The sequence below is a fragment of the Sinohyriopsis cumingii genome, chromosome 8 (genome assembly GCF_028554795.1).
Source record: "Sinohyriopsis cumingii isolate HCF-2022 chromosome 8, ASM2855479v2, whole genome shotgun sequence".
Lineage (NCBI taxonomy): Eukaryota > Metazoa > Mollusca > Bivalvia > Unionida > Unionidae > Sinohyriopsis > Sinohyriopsis cumingii.
The window spans coordinates 92,221,570-92,245,467 of record NC_142968.1 but is presented as its reverse complement, the minus strand read 5'-3'; the positions used below and the strand labels follow the sequence as shown (position 1 = coordinate 92,245,467).

The following is a 23,898-nucleotide window of genomic DNA, read 5'->3' as shown; positions in this document are numbered from 1 at the left end:
TGGAAAGGGCATGTAGCTCGCTTACCTGCATGCAAAAGCTATGAGGAAACATGTTTTGTATGATAGTAACTTTAGCCAAGCTAGAGGCCTGAATTTATCTGAATTGAGCCATGTTAAAACCCAGGACAGATTCATTTTCATTTTGGAAACAGAGTGAGGGATATTGGTCAAATGAAATCAAAATTCCCTAACTGATCCAATAGGTTTTTATCATGCCCAATACAGAATCTACCATGATACCAAAATAGGTCCAATATCATGCAGCAGTAGCCTTTGATAGTAATTGGGACCAAATGTTTCTCTTGGAAGACCTAGAGAAAAAAGTCAGCCAGTTGCAGGCTTGAGGCACCCAGATGATAATGTTACTGATATGGCACCAGTCCCTGAAAACAAGCCACATTCCTTCATAATGTAGAGTTGAAGGCCTTCTTGTTTCGAGATTCTCTCCACAATTGAAGGTTTAAATGTTTATATCATTTGTCTTGCAACGATGCCCGTATAAGTGACAAACATGCAGAAGAAGACTGTCTGGGCAGGGATGGTACACTAGTGACCATGACTGCTTGAGAAAGTTCAAGTTGGCTGGAATCTTCTTGGGCAGATTCATTGCTCAGTTGAGTAGATTGGTGACCCATTACTTGTCCCATCTGAGAGGGGCTATCAGAATCATCTTGCACTTCTGACCCCATAACTTCTGGATTTCTTTTTGGTATCAGGACCATGGGCGGGTAGGCAAAGGATCACAACCCTCCCAAATAACTGACAATGCATCTAAGACCCAAGCTACATGGTTTGGGACTGGAGAGACAAAGGTGCCTAACTTGCCATTACACCTTGTCACAAAAAAAAGATTGATCATCAGACACACCCAAAGTGTACAGATAAAAAAAAGACAGATTTATGGAGAAACCATTCCATGTGAATGACTAGACCTTACCTGGATAAAGTGTAAGTCAAGACATTAAGTCTGCCAGTAATGTGTCTGATTAGTAAGTTGATATGGAGATTGTCGCATAAATTTAGAAACTGCCAAGTCAGAACCAACAGGTCAGGTGATTTGTTGTCCCTCCCCCATTTGAGGAGGCAGGTCACCACAACATAGTTGTCAGACATAATGAAGACTGTGTTTTTATGGGAGTCGATCCTTCCAGAAGTTAAACTTGTTGAATACAGCCTTCATTTTTAAAAGGCTGATGTGTAGTGGCCGCTCACTCAGCTCCATCATGCCGCTGACAGCAGTGAAGTCCAGCAAAAGATGGGTACCCCAACCATACGTACCGACATCAGTAAATACTATTATTTCTACTTGGGGCTTCTCCAGCTGGATCCCCAAGGTCAGCCAACCTGGGTTGCACCACAGATGCAGGAATAATCCTATCTCTGGCATGATCATGACTGTTTGATCGAAGAGACTTGAAATGGCATGCCAATGTGCTAGCAATGTCATTTGTAAGGGGTGCATAAAAAGGCAACCGAGTGGGATCAAGTCTGCGGCCAGAATGAATAAGCAAAAGAGCTGCAAGAACTCTTTCACTGTTGGAAACAGACTCTGTGAGTTTGACTATGCAAAAATGAGGAAGCCATACCAGATACAGGTTGGTAATAAACTCCATACCCAGATGGTCACATAATTCGGTCAGATCGTGACTGATGGCATACTCTTCCCTTCAGATGGAGGGATGGATTGATCTTGTTGCCTTTGTCTTCAATTTCAGTGGTGTAATGAAATGGATGTAGTGACTCAAGTTGATGACTGGACTCAACTTGCTGTTTGCTTTCCGAATAAGAAATAGCTTTGTAGAAAAACCCAGCAATTGTGGCCTTTGCACAATCTCTACTACCTGTTTTTTGATGAGTAAACATATCTCCTGTTTTTAAGAAGGCACTCTTCTCCTGATGTGATGGTCTGATGGGTAAGAGAAATGAAATCCAATACCCGTTTGAAATAGCCAGGGTGGGGTGGGGTGGAGTGGTGTGTGTTTGGTCAATGTTTACATGAGGAGGCTTGAAAGTGGAGAAATCAGGTTTCTTACTGCCTCTGTATGGTTGCCCCTTAGTTTGGTTAGACTGTTGTCTCCTGGCATTGGTTGGGATATGACTGAAAAGATCCCTTATCCCAAAGCCACTTAACATTCTTCTGCACTGGCAGGGGCTGCATGTTTCAAACACCTGACAGTGTGTGGGTTCAGCAGTGAGCTGGAGGGGCAGTTCCTGAGCTGCCTGCCTCCAAACTTCTTAAATTCTTCCTCCAAGAAGCAATGGTGACCCCAACAGGGTTATCTGTAAAGCCAGGGTATGATCAGGTATGAACAACACGGACCACAGACATGTATCACGTCATATCAGGTCTAAGTTTGCTGAAGCGGTCAATGCATTGGTGATGGCATGGTGAGCTGCCTGATTAATAATTCTAGCAATCTTGGCTGTTGCCTCCCAAGCGTTGCTGTTGTCAGATTTTCTGTAAATTGGAAAATTGCCAACGAGGCCAAATCTAACACTGAAGACAAGCAACTATGTTTCAAACTAGCTTTTGATGTGGCATGAAATACATTTTGTTCACTTTATAAAACAGTGAAGCAGACATATGCATGGCTGCTATATTCTTGTCAAAGGCTGGGAGACCAGTACAGAGGGCATTTGAGTGAGTTTTATACCAGCAAGATGAGAATGTTGATGGAACATGGCTTTCTGAGAAAAAAGTTTTAGAACTTTCCAGGTCACCAATTTGAGCTGGTTGGGGAAGGAGCTGGAAGGGCAGCATCTCTGCCATCTTGTTGAGATCTACTGATGCTTTCCTAGTCTTGAGTAGCACTAGGGGGTGGAGGGCATTCTGAAAGAGACACACCTTATAAATTTCATTGATGGTGGTTTTAAAGCTAAATGCAGTCCATGGTCAGATCTGAGTAAGGCTGATTTAAAGGTGTTTGTCACAGCCACTGTAAGTAGAGTCCCAATCTGGGTCTGGATGCAGCTCTGAATAAGTCATACCAGGTGGCATCGATGACTCATTTCCACACTGTTTGAAAATATAATTATGGTCTCCCTATGGATAAACAAAGAACACAATGAAGTCAGGAACTGCCGACTGACTTGCCTGGTGTATGGTGAACCTGGCTGGCTGGACTGACTTCTCACTAAAATGCCCATCATAGTAAGGCTATGGCACCGATGGTACTACTAGATGGACAGATCTGTCACTAAGGTCCCTTGTCAGTCCTTGTTGGCTGGATTGTTTCAATGAAAAGGTTTCCATGCTGGGATGGCAGGCCACATGGTGACAATGTGAATGTATTATGCAATGGATCAAACAGATCTGGTACAAACCACATGCATCCTGATTTATAAACCGGAAGGCCATGCACCCACTGGGCTGCCTAAAACTGAGTGGACACTTCCCAAATGAGTTGGAAAAAGTTGCGGAAGTGAGAGAATAAGAGGTAATATTTGGCCTGCATCATCTCCTGGACCAGGTGATGGATGGTGGACAGTTGTACCCTTTCAAAATAATCCTCCTATCCTACTGCTGATGTTACTGTGGCCAAGGTGGGTAATCCAACATTCCGCACAAGGCTTGTAATGGAGGTTGACTTGGGATGTACACTGAGGACGTCAATGCTATCTCTCCTCGACCTATTCTATCTTTAGCTGCCTTCTGGACTACTATAGCCCAGACTCCCTCTAACCACATAGTGCATATACTAGATGGCATTGACAATACAATAAATGAGTCATGGCAGTCTTCCTTTGCTTTGAACTTTTATGCATCTGGATGATGTACCAAATGAAATGACACAAAAAAAGAAAAACAAAGCATACATTAGTAATTCATTATATTACTAACTAACTAATATCACTCCTGTTAGAAACAAAAAAGAGAAAATAGCCAGTGACATGTTTTAGATGCCCTGTAAGGTATGTTTTAAAAATGTGCGTGTGTGTGTCTGTGATTTGGATTTTTAACATAGCTTTAACAATTTTTCAGTCATATCACTATGATGTCAGCAGTGTGGCAGTTTATAGTGATGTCTAGCACTGGGGCATCACGCCGCAGACATGTAGCATGATATCCCACCCTGTCACATTATCCTGACACCAGGCCGACCAGTCCTAACACTAACCTTTAAATGCTGAGTGCCAAGCAAGGCACCTGTTAGTACCATTTTTTTAAGTCTTTGGTATGACTCAGCCAGGGATTGAACCCACAACCTCCTGCATCAAGGGTGGATGCTCTAACCAGTAGGCCACTGGATCAGTTTGCTTTAAAATTATGCAAAGATGTATTTATTTATTAAAAATATATAACAAAATGACACAAGATAAGAAGGAACAAAGCATAAATTAGCAATGCAGTATGTTATTAACTTGATAATACCATCTCCATTACTAACAAAGCAAGTAAAAATAGTCAATTTCATGCCAAAAAACAACACAGGTTCAATGATAGCATTGTGAAACATGGTCTTAAACAAGTCCATAAAGGAATCACTCAAATTTGGAAGAAATTGTAAAAATAATGTATACAACCAGCTGAGTGATTATTTTACAATAAATCCAAAAGGAATATTGGATGATCCAACCTGAACAACAAAATGGCTTGGATTGTTAGAGGTAAAGTGTACAATGTTATCAATACAGAAGTGAAGCTAATAGCCCAAGTTTCCTCTTACCTGTGCCACCCCATTTCTGATATTTGGACATTTATGTTGGGGTGTAGGGTCAGAGTCCACTGCCTATCAAAAGGTTGGAATTTGCTGACACCATTTGGTGTTGGCATATGGTAGCAGCTAACTAGCTAGCCTAGTAAACTTTAACGACCTTTCAACGAGATATACCTGCATGAAATCAATACGAATATGATTTATTTTCTCACTGACAGAAGCAACAGACTTAAACCTACGATGACTTATGTGATAAGGCAGTTTATGTTTCCATAAGTTAGACCAATTTTAAGTAAGTGGTAATAAAATATCAAGTACTGCCATTGTCAACTTTGGAAATATGCCTGAAAGATTACAAGTGTAGCATGATGTAGCAAAGGCAACATTATGTTCACCTAAAGAGTTTATATGACCCACTTAAGCCAAATTGACCTCCAGTTCAATTTCAGAAACTAGTTCTAAACTCCACGAGGTCAATGACTTACTGCATAATTTCTCAATTAAACACGATCTTCATTTTCTTATATTCTTGAAATGTCTGCAATCATCTGTTTAAACTGTTTAAACTTCTTAAGCGACGGATTGTCCCATTTACCATGTTTTCATTTGGTGGACAACATTTCAAGATGAGGAACTTGATCATGTGGCCATTTTACATGAACAACTTTGTTGATTAAAACATGTGAGATACTCCCTGTAAAGTGTTAGTCTGGTTCATTTACCAACTCTAATGTATCTAAAACCCAGAACATGACCAAACCTGGATAAGCTAATGCTTGGATTAAACTGCAACGATTATATTATGTATATTTTGCTAATTTAAAGAAAATTTCAGCAAGAATAATGGTAAAATCATACACTGAAAGGTCTTAAGATTCCAATAATTTACTGATGGGAGTGTAAAAAACTTCAAGGTTAAAAAGAACTTACATCGCAAACTTTGTTTTCGTAACTGGAGCTGCATCTTTTCTAGGCTATCACTGTATGATCTACATAACGATGTTGCATGTTCTATAAATAAAAAAATATAATTAAATAACATTGTCGAGTACTATGAAGTAATTTATATTCATATGTATAAATTTCTGGGAAAAAATTAATTGTATTAGTAATTAAAATTGGGGATTACTGAATCGTTGTTGCCACAGGGTAAGAATCTACAAATCTACAAATTGTGAAAAAACCTGAATTCACCTTGTATATCTGAAAAGAAATGTAAGTAACTAATCAACACACACTCAGCATACATTCAAATGGCAAACTAAATACAGTACACAACCTTTCCTTAGTGACCACCCCTACAGCCAACAGAATATGGTCTCACAAGACTGGAAAATGAGGTTGTTTTTGGCATGTGATCTTCGAAAACAATAGTCTTTCATGACAGGCAATCTTCCAAAGGAGTGGTCATTCATGACAGCCTGTCTTCCAAAACAAAGGTCATTTATGATGGTAACCTACCAGCATGTGGTCATTCATGACATGAAGTCTTCCAAAACATTTACTCTTTCAAGTCAGCTTGTATTATATTGCATTGTTATACAAGTTATGTCGGGCCCATCAAAAATGGCGAAACTATTACATGTTTATTCCTTCATCCTCTAGCATCCCAGACTATCTCATCCCCTGTGGCCTTATCTTTGACTTTATGGCTCATAATGTGCAAAACTTTGGGTATACCTGGCCAATTGGTGGTTATTCTGTGGATACCACTTTTCCCTCAGAGCAGGTGGAAACTAAACCTGTCATAAATCGATAATTGTTCAACACCCAGCAGCACAGTGTAGCACGAGCTTGATTGCACCTGTAAAACCTTAATACTACAAAGGAACCAGTGGAAAATGCTCAATACATTTTTGTTATATGTTTGTAATAAGTGCAGTACAGCATGATTGTATTTTCGGAACAACACACATCATGGTGTGGTACTTAATTCCCTCCACTCCACAATAATGATCTACTATGGAGCAATAAATACTAAATAATCACCAGAGCACCTCGGCTGGCACACCAATGGCATCTCCACCATGATCCGGCTGATCGGTATTACTGATTGACATATGAACAGAAAAATCAATGAACACCACCCATGGATAGACAGAGACGTCACGAGTGATTAACAAATACCATTTCAGCAATCAGTGAAATTTATGTTGATCATATACATGGACAAAAGAAAATAATTTTTAAAGTCATATATTTCATTCCTTTAGAAAACTTGTGTGCTGACTTGATGAGATGAGGCCAACCTTGTTCCTTTTATCTTGAAAAGTTTACATTGATCCTACTGTTTAAACATGAAAAGTAATCCTCTGATGTACAGACAATTTAATTCCAGATAATAGCAGCTTCAGTTTAAAAACACAAGCAACAAAAAAAAGAAAACATTATTTACACTTAAATGTAAATCATGCAGTAATGGCCCAATTATGAGACTGAATATCAACTAGTTTGATTCTGAATGCATGTCTACTGTAAGAGACTGGCCATTTAATTTTATGGGGCTAAATTATTATTTCCAACAATAGTATTTTATTATTTCATTCCTCAACAGTTTGTTTTAAGCAAAGCAAAGAATGGCATAGTCTTTTTTTATACCACAAATTTTAATAAGCCATTAGTTTTCAAGCATTTACCCCCTTAGAAACTGAAATGGTCTCTCCCAAATAAAGACCTGGCTTTAGCAGATGTTCAGAAGATATCCAGGCAGTGGCCATTGTATAAAATGTTAGCATCAGAAGATGTCAATTTCAGCATGGGATAGGTCCATTTCTATCACAGCGTGTAGCTCCAATTATGTTTCAGTCATTAAAAATGGAAGTTCTACTGATTAACGTATGAATGAATGAATTTCACAGACATGTCATGAATGATTTACAATCAGATACCATCTCTGCAATAAAGTGATCTTAATTCCAATCAAATATTTTGGGAAAATAACAAACTAAAATAAAACAGTCAAGTATAGTATGTACAATTATGAAGGTTGATCAAAATCGTTTGCAATATATTTAAAGTTTTATTTTAATCAAAGAAATCTAATCAAATGTATGCACTGACTTGAACAGTTAAATTTATCTTGCTGTTTAAGCCTGAAAAGTATTTCCCTAAGGTTTAGACAAATAAATTCCAGTTGACAGACAATTTTGCTTAAAAAAATGAAGAAAAAAACAACAACAAACAAACAAGAGCAAATTCTGAATTACAAATCACATGATGACCCAGTCAAAAGGCTGAATATACATACTAGTTCAATTTTAACTACACATGTACTGCAAGGGACTGGCCATTTAATTTATATGGCTAGATTGTGCTTTGTAGCCGAACATTTTTTGTTGTTTCCTTCATCAAATGATTAAAACAATTCAGAAAAGAAAAGGAATGGCATGGTGTCATTTTATAATACACATCTCAGGTTTAAATCACCCCTCTATTATCCTGCAATTGGATATCAGAAGAAGTAGTGCAACATATTACTGAGAACTCATCGGGGAAAGATCAGGGCCCCCACCCCCACCCCTGCTAAAAAAAAAGTATTGACACTGAAATGTAGTCACTAGTCACTTGAAATTTTACTATCATTTTATTCTAGAGCACATTTCTTGGGTATTATGCATACATCAAGGAAAGTTTTGAAATTTGGGAACAACACCACCCCACCCCCACCAACAACATTTGATCTGATCGGGCCCATCTCATGCATTAACACTTTCATATGTATTTGCTTCATTTTAAGCAGATGATTCTATAAGGGTTAATTTATTTGAAACTAATTATCTTCTGATTAATAAAAGAATTTTTAAAAACATTACTTCAATTGGAAAGAACAATAAATTAAATGACCAGTCCCATACAGTATAAATGCAGTCAGAAACGAACTGATGTCGTTCATAGCTGTGTACATGTATATTTAGCCTCATGACTGGGTCATTACTTTTCAAGGACTAAACACTTGGATGTTCACATTTAAGTGTAAATTCAGTTTTCTCTTTTCTTCTTGTTTTTTTTTAAAAACACAAGCAGTTGTCGATAATTTAAATGTACAAGGTAGGATAACATTGCACTGTTCCTTGGAACTAGGAAAATCATCTGATAACGATCTAGATGAATTGGTACCTATTTCTCTTTATAAACCTCTAGACAGCATGCTTGATGGGGCCATACACACTAAACCATGCCATTTGATAGAGATCAAGTCCTGTATGTGGTGGTTATTCTGGACTCCACAAGAAGGTGTGGTGTACAGAGCAATTCTCCACGAGCCACCTTTGCAAGTCCTTCAAGACAGAGAGATGGTGGAGGATGTTTTTCCTAATCCTCTCCAATCCAACTGTGATGCATGGGGTTCCGAAAATACATGTGAGCTGTACTATACACCAACAAACCAGATCTCTACAATCACCTGAAATTTCTAATTTGGCACCATGTCTTTTCTTTTCCCCATATGTTTTAGAGACATTCCCAGTAGCAACATAAAGTATTTACAGCTGCAATATTTACAGAGGTAAAGGGTCAAAATATAGTTAAGTTTACTGACTTTAAATGTTTAAAAAATTTGATAATTTTGTAAAGAAACATGGATGTACTGTTTTCATGCAGGAACAACCATTTCCAATCAAATTATCTTCTTAATAAATGGATCATTTGGTAGGATTTTTTCTTAATTCTTTTCTAAAATGTATGTATAATTTCTATTTATAATGTCACATTGCAGGAATTAGCTTAAGTTAATGAGATATGATGGTACAACATGTCACATATCAGGATGGTTTGCTGCTAATTTGCTGAAACAACATTCATTTAACTCCAGTACTGGCCTATGAAAAACATGTACATTAACATGACTTCTGATGTGTAACATTTAAAAGAAATATCATTTCAAGTTTATATACCACTGCACTGTTTCACAAGGTGCAGTATTGCAGTATGTACACCTGGGACCTCTGTAGCATTATTTAGTGATAAGCAGATATTACCTATACAAGCTAACATCCATGCTTTGTTCCTGTAACATATCTATTTTATATCTTACTGACTGATAGTTGATACTGGATGGACAACAGATGGACAACTCAATGACCAGTATATCGTGTCTACTACAGGTGAGAAACCAGTTTATAGCAAGAGTTTTAGGAAAAAAAATTCATAAATCCCTCTCATACTGTTGATGGTGCACATTAAGTTAGAAGGTCAGAATAAGGTACAGGTTAATGTAAACTTAACATTAAAATGTTATTATTCGATGGATGCATTGTAAAGCACCATGCTCATAATACAAAGTGCTTGGTAAGGCCTGAAACAGGAACTTTGGTCTGGAAACAAAAACTTATAAGGGCAACACTCTTCTCAATAACAAGAAGTTGGTCACGGCCTGCAACAAGTTTCATTAACAAGATAAAATGCACATTTAAATTATATTTCAATCTCCAAAGGGTTGGCAGATACAGTATAAATTGATGGGCAGTCAGGGAACATAACTCTTCTAAATGATTATGTGGAACAGTGGAAATTAGGCTCATTCAGAGTCTTATCAATATAAAGCTACATGCCAAATTTAACTGAAATATAAACTCCTTGGTAAAGTAATGCTGCAAAAACATAAGTCAGAAGGATGAGTAATCAGGGTCCATAACTCTAACAAATTATAATGTGAACATCTGGAAAGTAAACTAAATTCAAGATCTTTGAGACACTTATATGGGTAATTATACTGGGAAAATAAAAATGGAATGCAAAAAATGAAGAATGAAGTCAATGAAATAAAGAATGAATGATTATGAAACAATGAATGGATTTTAAAGTGAAACAGTGTAAAATGAAAAACACTGAATGATGAATGTTATGGAAATGCTGGGAATCAAACTCATTCATGTGGTCACTTCAGTTTAAATCAATTTGTCAAATTTGATTTAAATCAAGCAATTCTTCTTGGTCAAGTTGCTGAAATGAACTTTAAGAGGACAGGCTATCTGGGCCATAACTCTACTGAATGACACAGAAAACGAAATAAAATCTTTTGAGGTCTGAAGAATATAAAGATGCATTACAAATTTGGTCAGGATCCAAAAATCCCAGTAAAGATACCTTGCAGAAAACAAACTCTTTTTAGACTGACAGATGGACATAAAAACAAGGATGACTTCATTGAGTGAGGCCCTAGTTATCAAGTTATATTCTGGAACATTTTGCAGTTTACTCAATGAAAAACTTTTATTGTGATACATAGTATGTTGGTAAAAACTGAACAAGAAATTTAGGAAATTTGCAGAATATTTTATGCTACGCTAGCAAAAGAACTTCAGAAATATTTTTGTCTTTTATTTATGCAGAAAGATTAAAATTTAAAAAATGCCATTTTTCAGCACAAGATAGGCTATACATGGCGGCCAGTATAAATGGTGGAGGAAGACCCAAGAGAACCCTGGAAAGAACCACTGACCCACGTAAAGCTATTGGCAACCTTTCTTACATGCCAACAGTGGCCAAGCCTGAGACTCAAACCCACGCAGAGGTGAGATGGTAGTGGTCCATAACGGTAAGTGCTTTAGACCACTCGGACACATGAGGCCCCAAAAAGAACTTGAACACTGAGCTTAATCTATGGTCTGGTCTGATGTAGGGTCATATATTTGAATTCCAAAGTGTTCACTATTTCAAGACTGTGTTACCACATAAGATCCTCCAACTATCTACAGGGTTAGAAGTGAAATTACATTTTAAAACTTGACATTTTTTATATAGATTTTTTTCAAGGTTTTAAATTTGTTTAGGTTCAAAAGAAAGCAGTTACAAGATTATCTCTATTGTGAGCATGCCATTACTAAAAACTGTGATAAATGCTTTTGAGTTTGTTTCTAAATATAATGAAATATATAATTAAAAACAAACCTGCCAGAGATATGAAATTTCTACCCTGCCAGCAAATAATCCATTAAACAAAAGTAAACATTTAGCTGTTATGACTATGTTCATAAACTAAGTAACAGAAAGAAGCAAAACCAACAAGTTTTGATAACCCTAAATAATTTAATTCTCAAGTTAGAACATGAAAATTTAAGAACAACTTAAGGTATTATGAAATGAATCACCAAAATAATCCTCAAAGTTATATTCCAAAAGATTAGAATGTTCAGAATGAATTTTAGATACTCAAATGTACATGTTACAATGGCAATGTACAGAACTCCTCTGAATAATTCATAAGTCCCAGAATAACATCTTAGTCCAATAAGCACTTTATAATTCCAATGAATAATTCTAACAAATGTCTCCTCTCAAATTATCTAAACACAACATTTAAGACATCTGCAGACTGAATTCAACATATTGTTACAAACCAGGGGTCTTTACTTGACTGAGCGGTGTCAAACCCTGGCACGATTCCCACTAGAAGTTGTAAGTTTACCCCAAATCTCCAGACTTCCATACAACTTTAGTTGTAAATTAGAAAGCCTGATGCATCTGTTCTATACATAAATTTTACTCTAATCAATGCAAGACCACAGATCTCACAAACTGCCAATATCTATCAACCTCACATTTGCATGTTTTTTTTCCCGTTAGGTTTACATACCACCAGCAGTTCATGCCGTAGAAACTATACAACTATTCCCAACCCAAGGGACTATTTTAACTAAGCCACCTTAGGCCAGTCAATCCACGGTTTCCAGGCACATTTCACCAGTACAACTGCATCACCTTTGCCACCATGGCTACATAAACAGTATCTGCCGAGTCCCTTCTTATTTATTCCTTTGTGTTATTTACCAGTTTCCTACTGTAAATACTGCCACTGCAGTCACACCACCAATGTACAAAATTAGATTTTAATAGGGACTTTGTTATTCCTAGGACACTCATTTGGTGAACCATGGCATCATGGAAACTCACTAACACTTCACTCTGTGATGTTAAATGCTCCTAGTAATTAGCCAGTCATTTCGGGCTAAGTAGTTATTTCCAATGAACCGAGCTCCAATAACTAGACAAGTAATCTAAAAAAATCTAAGAATACCTTAAAATGGGGTGCTATAACCAAATGCACATACTCCAAAATTGTTACAATATGAAATAAGAATCAGAAATATTAATGAATCCAAAATAAGAATGAAGTATCCTGCCGTTCTCTCCATATATACCTCTCTAAGTTTCTATTGCGACTAGATGTTGCAATATACCTAACATGATGGACCCTACTACTCGATCTAATATTTCACAATACATATTCATGTGACCTAACATATCAAATAGGAAATAATTCTTCTAAGAACCCACCTGGCCCTACAAGCCAATGAAAAATTAATCCAAATTTGTCAACAGGTTTTATTATTTGAAACTTCACAACATTTACTATTTACTGATCCTACGCAAACTACAGGCAGAACAATATCTTAAAATAGAATCCATAACTGTATACAAAATTAGCTATGTAATATCTTCTTCATAGATGATCATTATAATTTAGAGTCATGAACAAAAATTACACATAATATAGATACAATCATGTTGCAAGAGTTACAAAAATATTGATGTATATAACACCAAATCATTCGCCAGTGTCATGTTTGGGCCTGCAGTTCTATGCACAGTTAATATACAACAAACTGAACACTATATACAATATCCTGACCAAGAACATATACATTTTTTCTATGTTTAATTTTAAAGCTCTTGACACTTCTCATCCATCTGCTTTTAAAGAGCCTAGATTTCCTCCACTTTATCTCTTGCAAACTTTGCATCATGCAGAATAAACATTACCGTGTATATTATGGACCTGAAAGCCAGCTTAGAGTTTGTTGCACAAAGCATCAGGAATTTTTCCTATCTATAACTCAGTCAATTTCCAGGCCAGCATCAATAAATGTAGCTCGAAGTATATAATTTGTTTCATACAAAGAATTTAAAATGATTTAGGGCCTTACTCACCTTTTGGAAGACCTAGTTGCTGAAGTTCATTTGAAAGTGACTCCTCATCCACATTATACTTTGCTGCACTGCAGAGAATGAATGTCAAGGCTGCTATACTGGCCTTCACATCTCCTGTCTCTGAAGGTATAAGAGGAAATCACTTTTAATACAGGTGGGTTTTAAAAAATTGATAACCATGATATGCAGTTCTTGCCTACTTTGTAGACTGAACACCATTTTCCAGCACTTGATTTTCCATATTTTAAAAAAAAGCAAAATCTCTAAAATTCAATTTCAATGACCTAGGTGAAATATCAATGACTTTCAATGACCATGCATATCCTATAAATACCAAATGCTAGCTTACTAGTGTCAATTCCAGAACTACAACTAGCAAAATGCTAGCTTGCTGGTGTCAATTCCAGAATTGCAACTAGCCAAGTGCTAGCTTGCAAGTGTCAATTCCAGAATTGCAACTAGCCAAATGCTAGCTTGGTAGCGTCAACTTCAAGCTCTGACTGTGAACAGTATCATCCAGAGATTCAGTGAAAAAACTTAAGAAGCAAACCTAATACAGATACAACTAGCTAGTGCTTACCAAACTTGGCATCTGATGTTATCTTGTGTACTTTGTCATACTGAAAAAATAAAAGAAATAGTTTTCAATATTTGGAGACTTAGAGACTTATATAATATGTAAGATACACACAACAAGTGTTTCAAACCCAAGATCAAAGCGTTACTGCAAAAGAAGCGACTTGACCCCAACATCAAAGGTTGTCCTAGAATGTGGCAGACTCATCTTCACGTCATAATAATTTAATCTGACAATCTCAATAATCCATCAAAGCGTTTAGGAAATACAAGCCATTGGAGAAAACTTTTAACCAGAGCTGTAATACAAATTTTCAACAAATGTAAACTTGAACCCAAGATCCATGGGGCAGGCAAGCCTCTCAGAGAATTAACTGCCTTAGCTGAAAAAATATACAACCCAGTTATGACAAAAATTCAACAGGTGGCTCTGGAAATATAAACAAATGAAAAAACTTTAAGCAATACCATGGCACATATTATCTATGACTGTGTAATTGATTCCCAAGTAAATGGGCAAGCAAGCATGCTGTAGTGTGAACTGTCTTAGTGTATGTGAACTATATCAAAAATTCATTGAGGGCTTTATGAAAGAAAATACATGTAAACTTTAAACAAAACCGCTGTGCAAATTTAAAGACTGTGACCTTGACCCCAAGGCAAAAGTGCAAGCAAAATTGTCAGAGAAAGAATGGTCATAGCGTCAGAAATATTCATGCAATGCGTAAAAAGAATTCATCAAGGGGTTAAGGGAATTTGTGCAAATGCAAATGAATATCTGTAACCATAACCTTATTGGATGCCAGAAAGGTGACATGTGTCTCACACTAATGTGTACTGAATACAAATTTGTCACCATTTAAAACCAATAATTCTTCAAATTATCACATACTCTATTTCTAATACTCTCCAAATTAAAAAAAATGTCATTAGTACTATCTCCAGCAATATCTAATCAACTGCGTGTATATGCAAAGAAATTTACCATTATTAATCCTGATTTTAAGACTAAGGTACATAGACAGAAAATCACATAAGTTTTTCAATGACACAAATTTAAACTAAAGTAAGTTTTCTTTGGGGTCAGAGGGAAAAATTCCTTGCCCAGTTGCTTATGACAACTAAAATTCAAAACCAGACAACCAACTAGCACATAGTCAAAACCCAGATGGACAACCTACTACTGAAAAGGGTTTAAAATAAATATGTATTTCAAGATCCAAATTGATATCAACTATCTCCACACAATAAAAGTTTAAAATTGGTGTAAAGGATTACACTTTTTAGCACCACCCTGCAGCAAACAGTACACTTCTGAAAGGATATACATTTTCTATCTATATGCCAGATTATTTGTAAGAGGAATGGTTGATAAATATCTGAAATTAAAGAGTATCAAATAACTTGGATAAAATAATTGACAAAAGACCCAATAATTAATTTTCTTTCTCTTTCGTAAAATAAATTCTGTAATACAAAAAAAATTAACTACACCTTTTCCTTGCAAACCGAAGAGCTTACAAAAAGTTTGTGGAATTGCATGAAAAATAGTAATATTGCTGATTTCTGACATTTCTTATGTAACTTCTTTTCACTCCATTTAGTTATCTACATTTAATGTCAAAGATTGTAAAATTGTAATATCATGAAAGAACATAATTTATATTATAGGATAATGATAAATTACAGGATAGATAATTTAAATTACTTACTATATAAAGTTAATAATTTAGTAAGTTAATATACAATAAAAGATAGATTAAATAAAAACTTAAATTGTGCCCCTTGATGTAAAAAGATAACATAGAATTTACATACCAGTTTAAGATATTTGTAACTTGCAGTTTTTAAATACTTGAGGAATGAAATTTTTTTGTGTGGGTATTCTTGCAGACCTTCTAGCAGATAATGGATAGGCAAAACCAACCATGTCTTTTGCACTTATTTAATCATTTTATCTCAGATGTTTGATTATATATCAAATGCATGTGAAATTAACAACTTTTTCTAAGAAGAAAAGATAATTATTGCTGTTACTCACATCAATCTGCTCCCCAAGCATGTCCCTGATTACTTGCACACAAAGAAGCTTCATTTTGACAGATGTCTGGGTAAAGAACATATTATCTCATAATTAATGGATACATACACATATCACATAATTGATGGATACATACATCGCATAATTGATGGATACATACATACATCGCATAATTGATGGATACATACATTCATCGCATAATTGATGGATACATACATACATCGCATAATTGATGGTTACATACACATATCGCATAATTGATGGATACATACATACATTGCATAATTAATGGATAAATATACAAATCACGTAATTAATGGATACATACATACATCACATAATTAATGGATACATACATACATCACAATTAATGGATACATACATATATGATATAATTAATAGATACATAAATATATCACATAATTAATGGATACATACATATAAGAACAGAAGGTGGAAAGTATCATCTTTTATTGCTGTATGCAACATGGTCACATGAGTGATCAGAAACTTAAATGAATGCTAATTAAATATAATGAATGCTAATTAGATATAATTAATGCTAATTATATATAATAAATGTTGTATATTTGAGTAAACATACATAAAAGATGCAGCAAACTCAGAAATATGTGTGCATGATTTAATCTCAAAATTAAATCCACAGGGAAAAATCATATTGTACCTTGGATTTATCCCAAAATATTTCTCACTGTACAGTGTTTTCTAGAATATATACAATAGCTTTATAAAGAATATATATATTTGTTTTAAAAACCATTTTGATACTACAGAGTAGAAGGCTTATCATCCAGATACATGCCATCTGTACAATGCAATGAACGCATGAACCCCACATGCCTCGTTTATGAATTCTAGCATTGATCTTAATTACCCTTCATTCACCTGTGGAATAATTTCCTACTAGGCATGTGCCACTCACAACACACTTACTGTATATGCCAGTGATCAACATTTGCTATACATTTACATCTTACTTGTCAATAACATCACCTCTGTCTAAAATCAATATAAACTTTTGCTGAATGATCATGAAATGGAATCCTGTAATGAGCATGATCATGTGCTTAAGAGTGCTGTATTTTATTACTCTCATAGTCTTCTTTTAAAGTTTGAAAAGTGGTGCTGATTTGTCCTTTTCTTCTGATCTGTTATGTTTTGAAGTTTGAAAGGATCCATCTGCTCTAACATTTTCCATCATCTAACATCTATAGCTCAAACGGTAAAGTGTTTTGCATAATATCAGTTGCGAATTTCTTTAAAGGTATAGACTAGTCTACTAACTAAAATGCTTATCAACATAATGAATACGTGAGGCAATGTTCGTATTTGAAGAAACCCATCCATTTTCTTATATATGGGTAAAAAGCAGTTACTATAAATAGCAAATAAGGAATGTACTCTTATGCTATTCTTATCCAGCAGTTCTCTTTTTAAGATTATTCTCAAATTTCTATGAGTGGAAATAAAGAAATGATAATAAAAATGATAAAAACAACATTATAATGCTTTATTTTTGTTTTTTAATGGACATAAAAAAAGAAAAATACTTATGCAGGTGACTATAAAATGTAACACTGGACAACAAATTTTTACAAAAGTCATGTTACTGAAATAAAATTAGTCAATTCTTATCAATTTTTATGTGCTGAACACGAATATGACAGTCAAATTGCAAAATTGGCTCTAGTTTTTTTGTAATCTGCAAGAAATTAATGTTTACATAACGAAATGCATTCCAATAGTAAAAGGTCAACTGTAATAGCCTAGCTATAAAAAATCAAGTCATTGACTACATCTTAGATTTCTTCGCCTGTCTCTTGTACAGCTGTTCGGGAGAATCTCTGAGGAGTGTCCAGCAGTAGTCAGCCAGCATTGTAGTGGACCATTTTCCCTGGTATCTTTGTTCCATTGTTGCGATATCTTGATGAAAACGTTCGCCGTGTTCATCACTAACAATACCACAGTTGCTAGGAAAGAAATCCAAATGGGAATGAAGGAAGTGAATCTTTAGAGACATATTGCAGCCAAGTTTCTTATACTTCATCAACATGTCTTCTACTAGTTCCTTATAGTTTTCTGCCCTAACATTTCCGAGGAAGTTTGTAGAAACTAGGCGAAAAGCATTCCATGCTTGTTTCGCGTCACCTTCCAGCAAGTTGTTGAACCGGTCATCTTTGAAAAGCTCTCGAATCTGAGGACCCACAAAAACTCCCTCTTTAATCTTTGCTTCGCTGAGTCGAGGGAATTTTTCATGCAGGTATCGGAATGCTGGCAAAGTCCGGTCAATGGCTTTCACGAAGTTCTTCATCAAACCTAGTTTGATGTGAAGGGGTGGTAGCAAGATTTTTTGAGCCTCAACCAGAGCTGGGTGTTGGATATTCTTCTCTCCAATGGCTACATTCTGCCTGTGAGTCCATTCCTTTCTCATGTAGTGCATTTCCCTTACTCGGCTATCCCACTCGCATAAGAAGCACATGTATTTTGTATATCCTTGCTGCAGTCCCATTAAAAGGGCAACTACCTTCAAATCACCACAGAGGTGCCAGCTGTACTTGTTATACTCAATGGAATTCAGTAGCTGCCTTAAGTTATCGTATGTCTCTTTCATGTGGACAGCATACGCTACTGGAATAGATGGAAGAATGTTTCCATTGTACAAAAGCACAGCCTTGAGACTCAGTTTCGAAGAGTCCACAAATAGTCTCCATTCTTGTGGGTCATGAGTGATTTTTAAAGCATTCATGAGGCCCTCAATATCGGAACAGAATATCAGATTACTTTCCTTTCTGAAGAAAGGCTCCAATTGCTGGTGGCGCTTTCGATATGCAGTAATTGTGACATCTTCTTCTAGAAGATTCCATTGTTGGAGTCTTGATCCTAGCAATTCTGCCTTGTTCTTTGATAAGTCCAAATCACGAATCAGGTCATTTAGTTCTTCCTGTGTTATTCTGTGTGGGGTTGATGATGCACCACAGTGAAAATCTGGATCACTGCATGCTGATGGACCAGAAGAAGAACAGGTCGACTCACCTTTGTCTTCGTCAGATGAATCAAGAGAATATTCTGCTGGAGGTTCTGGAATAGGAAGTCCCTCACCATGTGGAACTGGTCTCAATGCAGACGGAATGTTTGGGTAGACTATTCTCGACTTCTTTCGCTTCGTTATTCCGCCGGAAAGAGGAGGAACCAAGCAGAAGTAACAGTCATTTAGGTGGTTGCTTGGCTCTCTCCACACCATTGGGACTGCAAACGGCATTGATGACCTTTTGCAATTCAACCACTGTGAAAGCTGTGTTGTACATGTAGCACAGCATATATGCGGAGCCCAAGGCTTGTCTTGGTCACCAACCTTGCATCCGAAGTAAAGATGATATGCCTTCTTCACTTGAGAATTGATACTTTTCTTCTGGTTGGCAAATGTCACTTCCCCACAAATATAGCAAAAATTGTCCGCGGTATTAACACACTTTCGAGGCATTACTGTTCTTTATTGTACGTAAATGGATAAAATAATAAGTTTTATGTAACAGTAGCTTGAACTGTCTCGCACAACGTCTAAAATATTTTAAATGCTGAACCTATCTGATTGGGCTTTATATAGTACACTGCTTACGTCAGCTTCAGCAGCCGCCTGGCATTAGTATAATAGGCCTACACATGTATAGTACACTGCTGACGTCAACTTACTTCAGCAGCCGCATGGCATTAGTATTGCATTGCATCAGAAAATGATGCAATCAACTGTGGATGATGTGAGCATGATGGTATTATGCAATGTTACATCATTATTCCGGATGTTGCTGCAGTCCTACTGGAGAAATTTACACAGTGAAACATAGAAAATGAGGTATATGAATATCTTCAAAACGAGAGCCAATACAAATTTTTCACGGTTATATTCGTGTTCGGCACACCAAAATACTACAGATTAGGGCCTTTTCAAGTCAGTAATGATTTCACTGTTGACCAGTGTAATTTGGTGAAAAAGGCATAACGATTATGCCAAAAGTATAATGATTGGAATTTATGAAATTACTATCATTAAGCACTTAGATATTCACAAAACTTATATAACACATGCATGGCTGATGGGGATTTAATGCTAAAATATTATAATCTGTAGTATCATGATGTTAACTAAGCATACATTTAAGAATTAATGGAAACAATTCTCTCTCTTGCATCAACTTACTATTTTGGATAATGTACTTATTTCTGCTAAAACCCAGTCTGGGCAGTCCAAATCACCACAGAAACGGAATCTCTGCAATAGAACCAGTGGAATAGTATGCTTCATGATAATGTAGTGTCTCCATAGCGGAGATGGCTGAATGTTATGCTTTTGTGGCATTGTTTAGTTTCTCCACAGTGGGTAGTGTCTCCACAGTGGATCAGATGGATTTTATACTATTATAATAATTTATAATAATGTGTAGTACCTGTCTCCACAGTGGATCAGATGAATTTTATACTATTATAACAATGTGTAGTGTCTCCACAGTGGATCAGATGAATTTTATACTGTTATAATAATGTGTAGTGTCTCCACAGTGGATCAGATGAATTTTATACTATTATAACAATGTGTAGTGTCTCCACAGTGGATCAGATGAATTTTATACTGTTATAACAATGTGTAGTGTCTCCACAGTGGATCAGATGAATTTTATACTGTTATAATAATGTGTAGTGTCTCCACAGTGGATCAGATGAATTTTATACTATTATAACAATGTGTAGTGTCTCCACAGTGGATCAGATGAATTTTATACTATTATAACAATGTGTAGTGTCTCCACAGTGGATCAGATGAATTTTATACTATTATAACAATGTGTAGTGTCTCCACAGTGGATCAGATGAATTTTATACTGTTATAACAATGTGTAGTGTCTCCACAGTGGATCAGATGAATTTTATACTGTTATAATAATGTGTAGTGTCTCCACAGTGGATCAGATGAATTTTATACTGTTATAATAATGTGTAGTGTCTCCACAGTGGATCAGATGAATTTTATACTATTATAACAATGTGTAGTGTCTCCACAGTGGATCAGATGAATTTTATACTATTATAACAATGTGTAGTGTCTCCACAGTGGATCAGATGAATTTTATACTATTATAACAATGTGTAGTGTCTCCACAGTGGATCAGATGAATTTTATACTATTATAACAATGTGTAGTGTCTCCACAGTGGATCAGATGAATTTTATACTGTTATAATAATGTGTAGTGTCTCCACAGTGGATCAGATGAATTTTATACTATTATAACAATGTGTAGTGTCTCCACAGTGGATCAGATGAATTTTATACTGTTATAATAATGTGTAGTGTCTCTACAGTATTATAAAATTAAGACACTTTTGAGATTGATACACAGTATTATAAAATTAATACACATTGGAGATGATACACAGTATCATAAAATTAATACACCAGTTTTATTTACGGAAGATTTTGGAACTGCTGGCAAATACACTATTTTTAAAATAAACCCATGAATTTCACTTTTTCAAAACATGGTCGTACATCATGTTCTCAGATAAAATCGATATCTTCTCAAAATCAATAACACTGTAACAAATCAATAAACCAGTTTGTCATCTGATAATGTCCAATGATTTTATGCAGAAAGTCAGATCATATGATTACCATATTTGTCAAAAAGAGATTGAATGGTAGCAAATAAGACTGAAAATTTGAAGGATGTTTATCAGTATGTTTTTGTTTTCTGATGTCTTTAGCAATTTACAGGTGTTGATTTAAAACATTTTGTTATACATGATTTATAACTTTTCATTGTAACACATGGTTTTGGTTAACAGTCCATGGTTGACATGTACTTTCATGCTCATATGTGTTATTCTCACTAGCAATCCTTGCGCCACCCCCGTCACAAGTGGTTACACATGTATTGTTTTAATTCTCCTAGATAACTTTCTGTTGTTGTAGGGTACAGGTGACTAAATCAAAGCCATTAAGGTAGCATCCATTTTTCGAGTTGATTTACAAGTTGTGCAGCATATAGATATAGGTATAACGGTACCAACTGAACAACCCCAAGTGAGCTGAGCTTAAGTTGTAGGGAACATTGTATTCAAAAATAAATAACAACACTAAGCTGTGATTGGTGCATTATGTAAGAGTTGTACTTTCTGTTAGGCTTTAAAAAAAAGTTGTGCCTCTTGGCAACATGTGAGGTTGTGTTAATTCATATCTAGATCATATTTTGTATTTTTTATGATTTTTTTTTAATGTGGTACACATGGCTGAAACTGTCTGTTGTGACTAGATAACTCTTACCCGTCTAGTTCCAGCAGAGTTATCTCTCTTAAATGCAATTGAGTACCTGGTTTTGTCTTTGTCAAATGGACAGTCTAGCATTATTTTCTATGACAGTGTGTGACATGCATGCTGAGGCAGGATAGAAAGTATATTTATTTCACAAAAGCATTGGGGTATATGGAAAAACAATTGATACCGTGATACCATCAAAATCATAACATCAGGCCAAGTATATGCCATCGTAAAATTATATTATCTATGTTACCGCGATATCGAGTAACGCCCCTTGCATAACCTGAAAACACGGCGTCTGTTTATCGATTGTTTCCCACAACCATCTGATCTAAACTGGAAATGAAATGCAAGTTGATATAGAGCAAAAAAAAAAACCACGTATATAATATCTTGGAGGTCGGTGTCGTTATTTACTTATCGCTAATTTTAAGACTCAGGATATCATAGCGTTCCTTTATACAGTACCATTTATGAAATGTCACAGATACGTAAAACATTTTTTTATTACTTTCAGGGCTGTTACTTAACTTGACCAGAAACAAATAGAAGAATATAACTATACTTTATTATTTTTAAGTATCCCTCTATAAAGAACGATTTCAGCAAATGTAAATATGACAGTAAATGTTAAAATCTCAATGCAAACGAAATACCACCTACCATTTTTTGTAGGCTGTGGTCTTTGACTCGTTAGTGAAATAATGTAGCCGTTATATAGCCTGGTTACCAGCCTCTATGTAGCCACTGCCAAAAAAGCGAGAAAAGGGACTATCAAGTTACGTACACCAGTAGGCCAAGTCCGTCACCCTGATCGTCTCCACTACACTTCTCTATTACGAAGGTCAGGTGGTAGCCACTGACATATTGTCACGTGACTCAACTATGGCGGATGATTGAGATGAGGTAGTGTAAAGGACTCACGGTACTAATTCAGTTCCCGTAGTAAACTTATGCAAACACTATGCTATAATAAATTCAATAACTTTAAATTTCTGATTGTTCATAATTAGACCTATACTTATCAGTATAAATGCATCCGGGATGGCAATTTCTGTGTAGAGAAAAGGATATGAGCCACGGCTTTTTCTGGACTTACATGTGTTTGAAATACGTGCTTTCAATTCCGCACCAAAGAATCAAGTGCTAATTTCAGTAATGAGTGTTCCAAACTCGGACTGTTAAAGTACTGAAATTCCACCAAAAAACAATATCTCTTTTTTTCCACTTACAACTTGGATGAGCTCTTGAAAGATTCGTTTTACTAATATGTTTCAGCCAAACCCATACTCCATTTTACCCATTTACAGACTGGCTCCCATTTTTTCCAACTTTTCCATTGTCGGCACCAGATGTCAAAGACTG

The 23,898-nt window shown here is 35.8% G+C and overlaps 1 protein-coding gene across 1 annotated transcript in view; it reads right to left on the bottom strand.

Moving 5' to 3' along the window:
* Positions 1 to 23,430, bottom strand: part of LOC149794145 (COMM domain-containing protein 4-like) — a 36,267-nt gene extending 12,837 nt beyond the window's left edge. The window contains exons 1-6 of the mRNA XM_089968220.1: positions 23,197 to 23,430; positions 20,420 to 20,491; positions 16,204 to 16,269; positions 14,167 to 14,206; positions 13,587 to 13,706; positions 5,589 to 5,669 (exon numbers count right to left, since the gene is read on the bottom strand). Coding sequence (XP_089824346.1) covers positions 5,589 to 5,669; positions 13,587 to 13,706; positions 14,167 to 14,206; positions 16,204 to 16,269; positions 20,420 to 20,491; positions 23,197 to 23,199 — 382 coding nt within the window. The 5' untranslated portion in view covers positions 23,200 to 23,430. The remainder of the gene's footprint in view (positions 1 to 5,588; positions 5,670 to 13,586; positions 13,707 to 14,166; positions 14,207 to 16,203; positions 16,270 to 20,419; positions 20,492 to 23,196) is intronic.
* Positions 23,431 to 23,898: the final 468 nt, after the last annotated feature.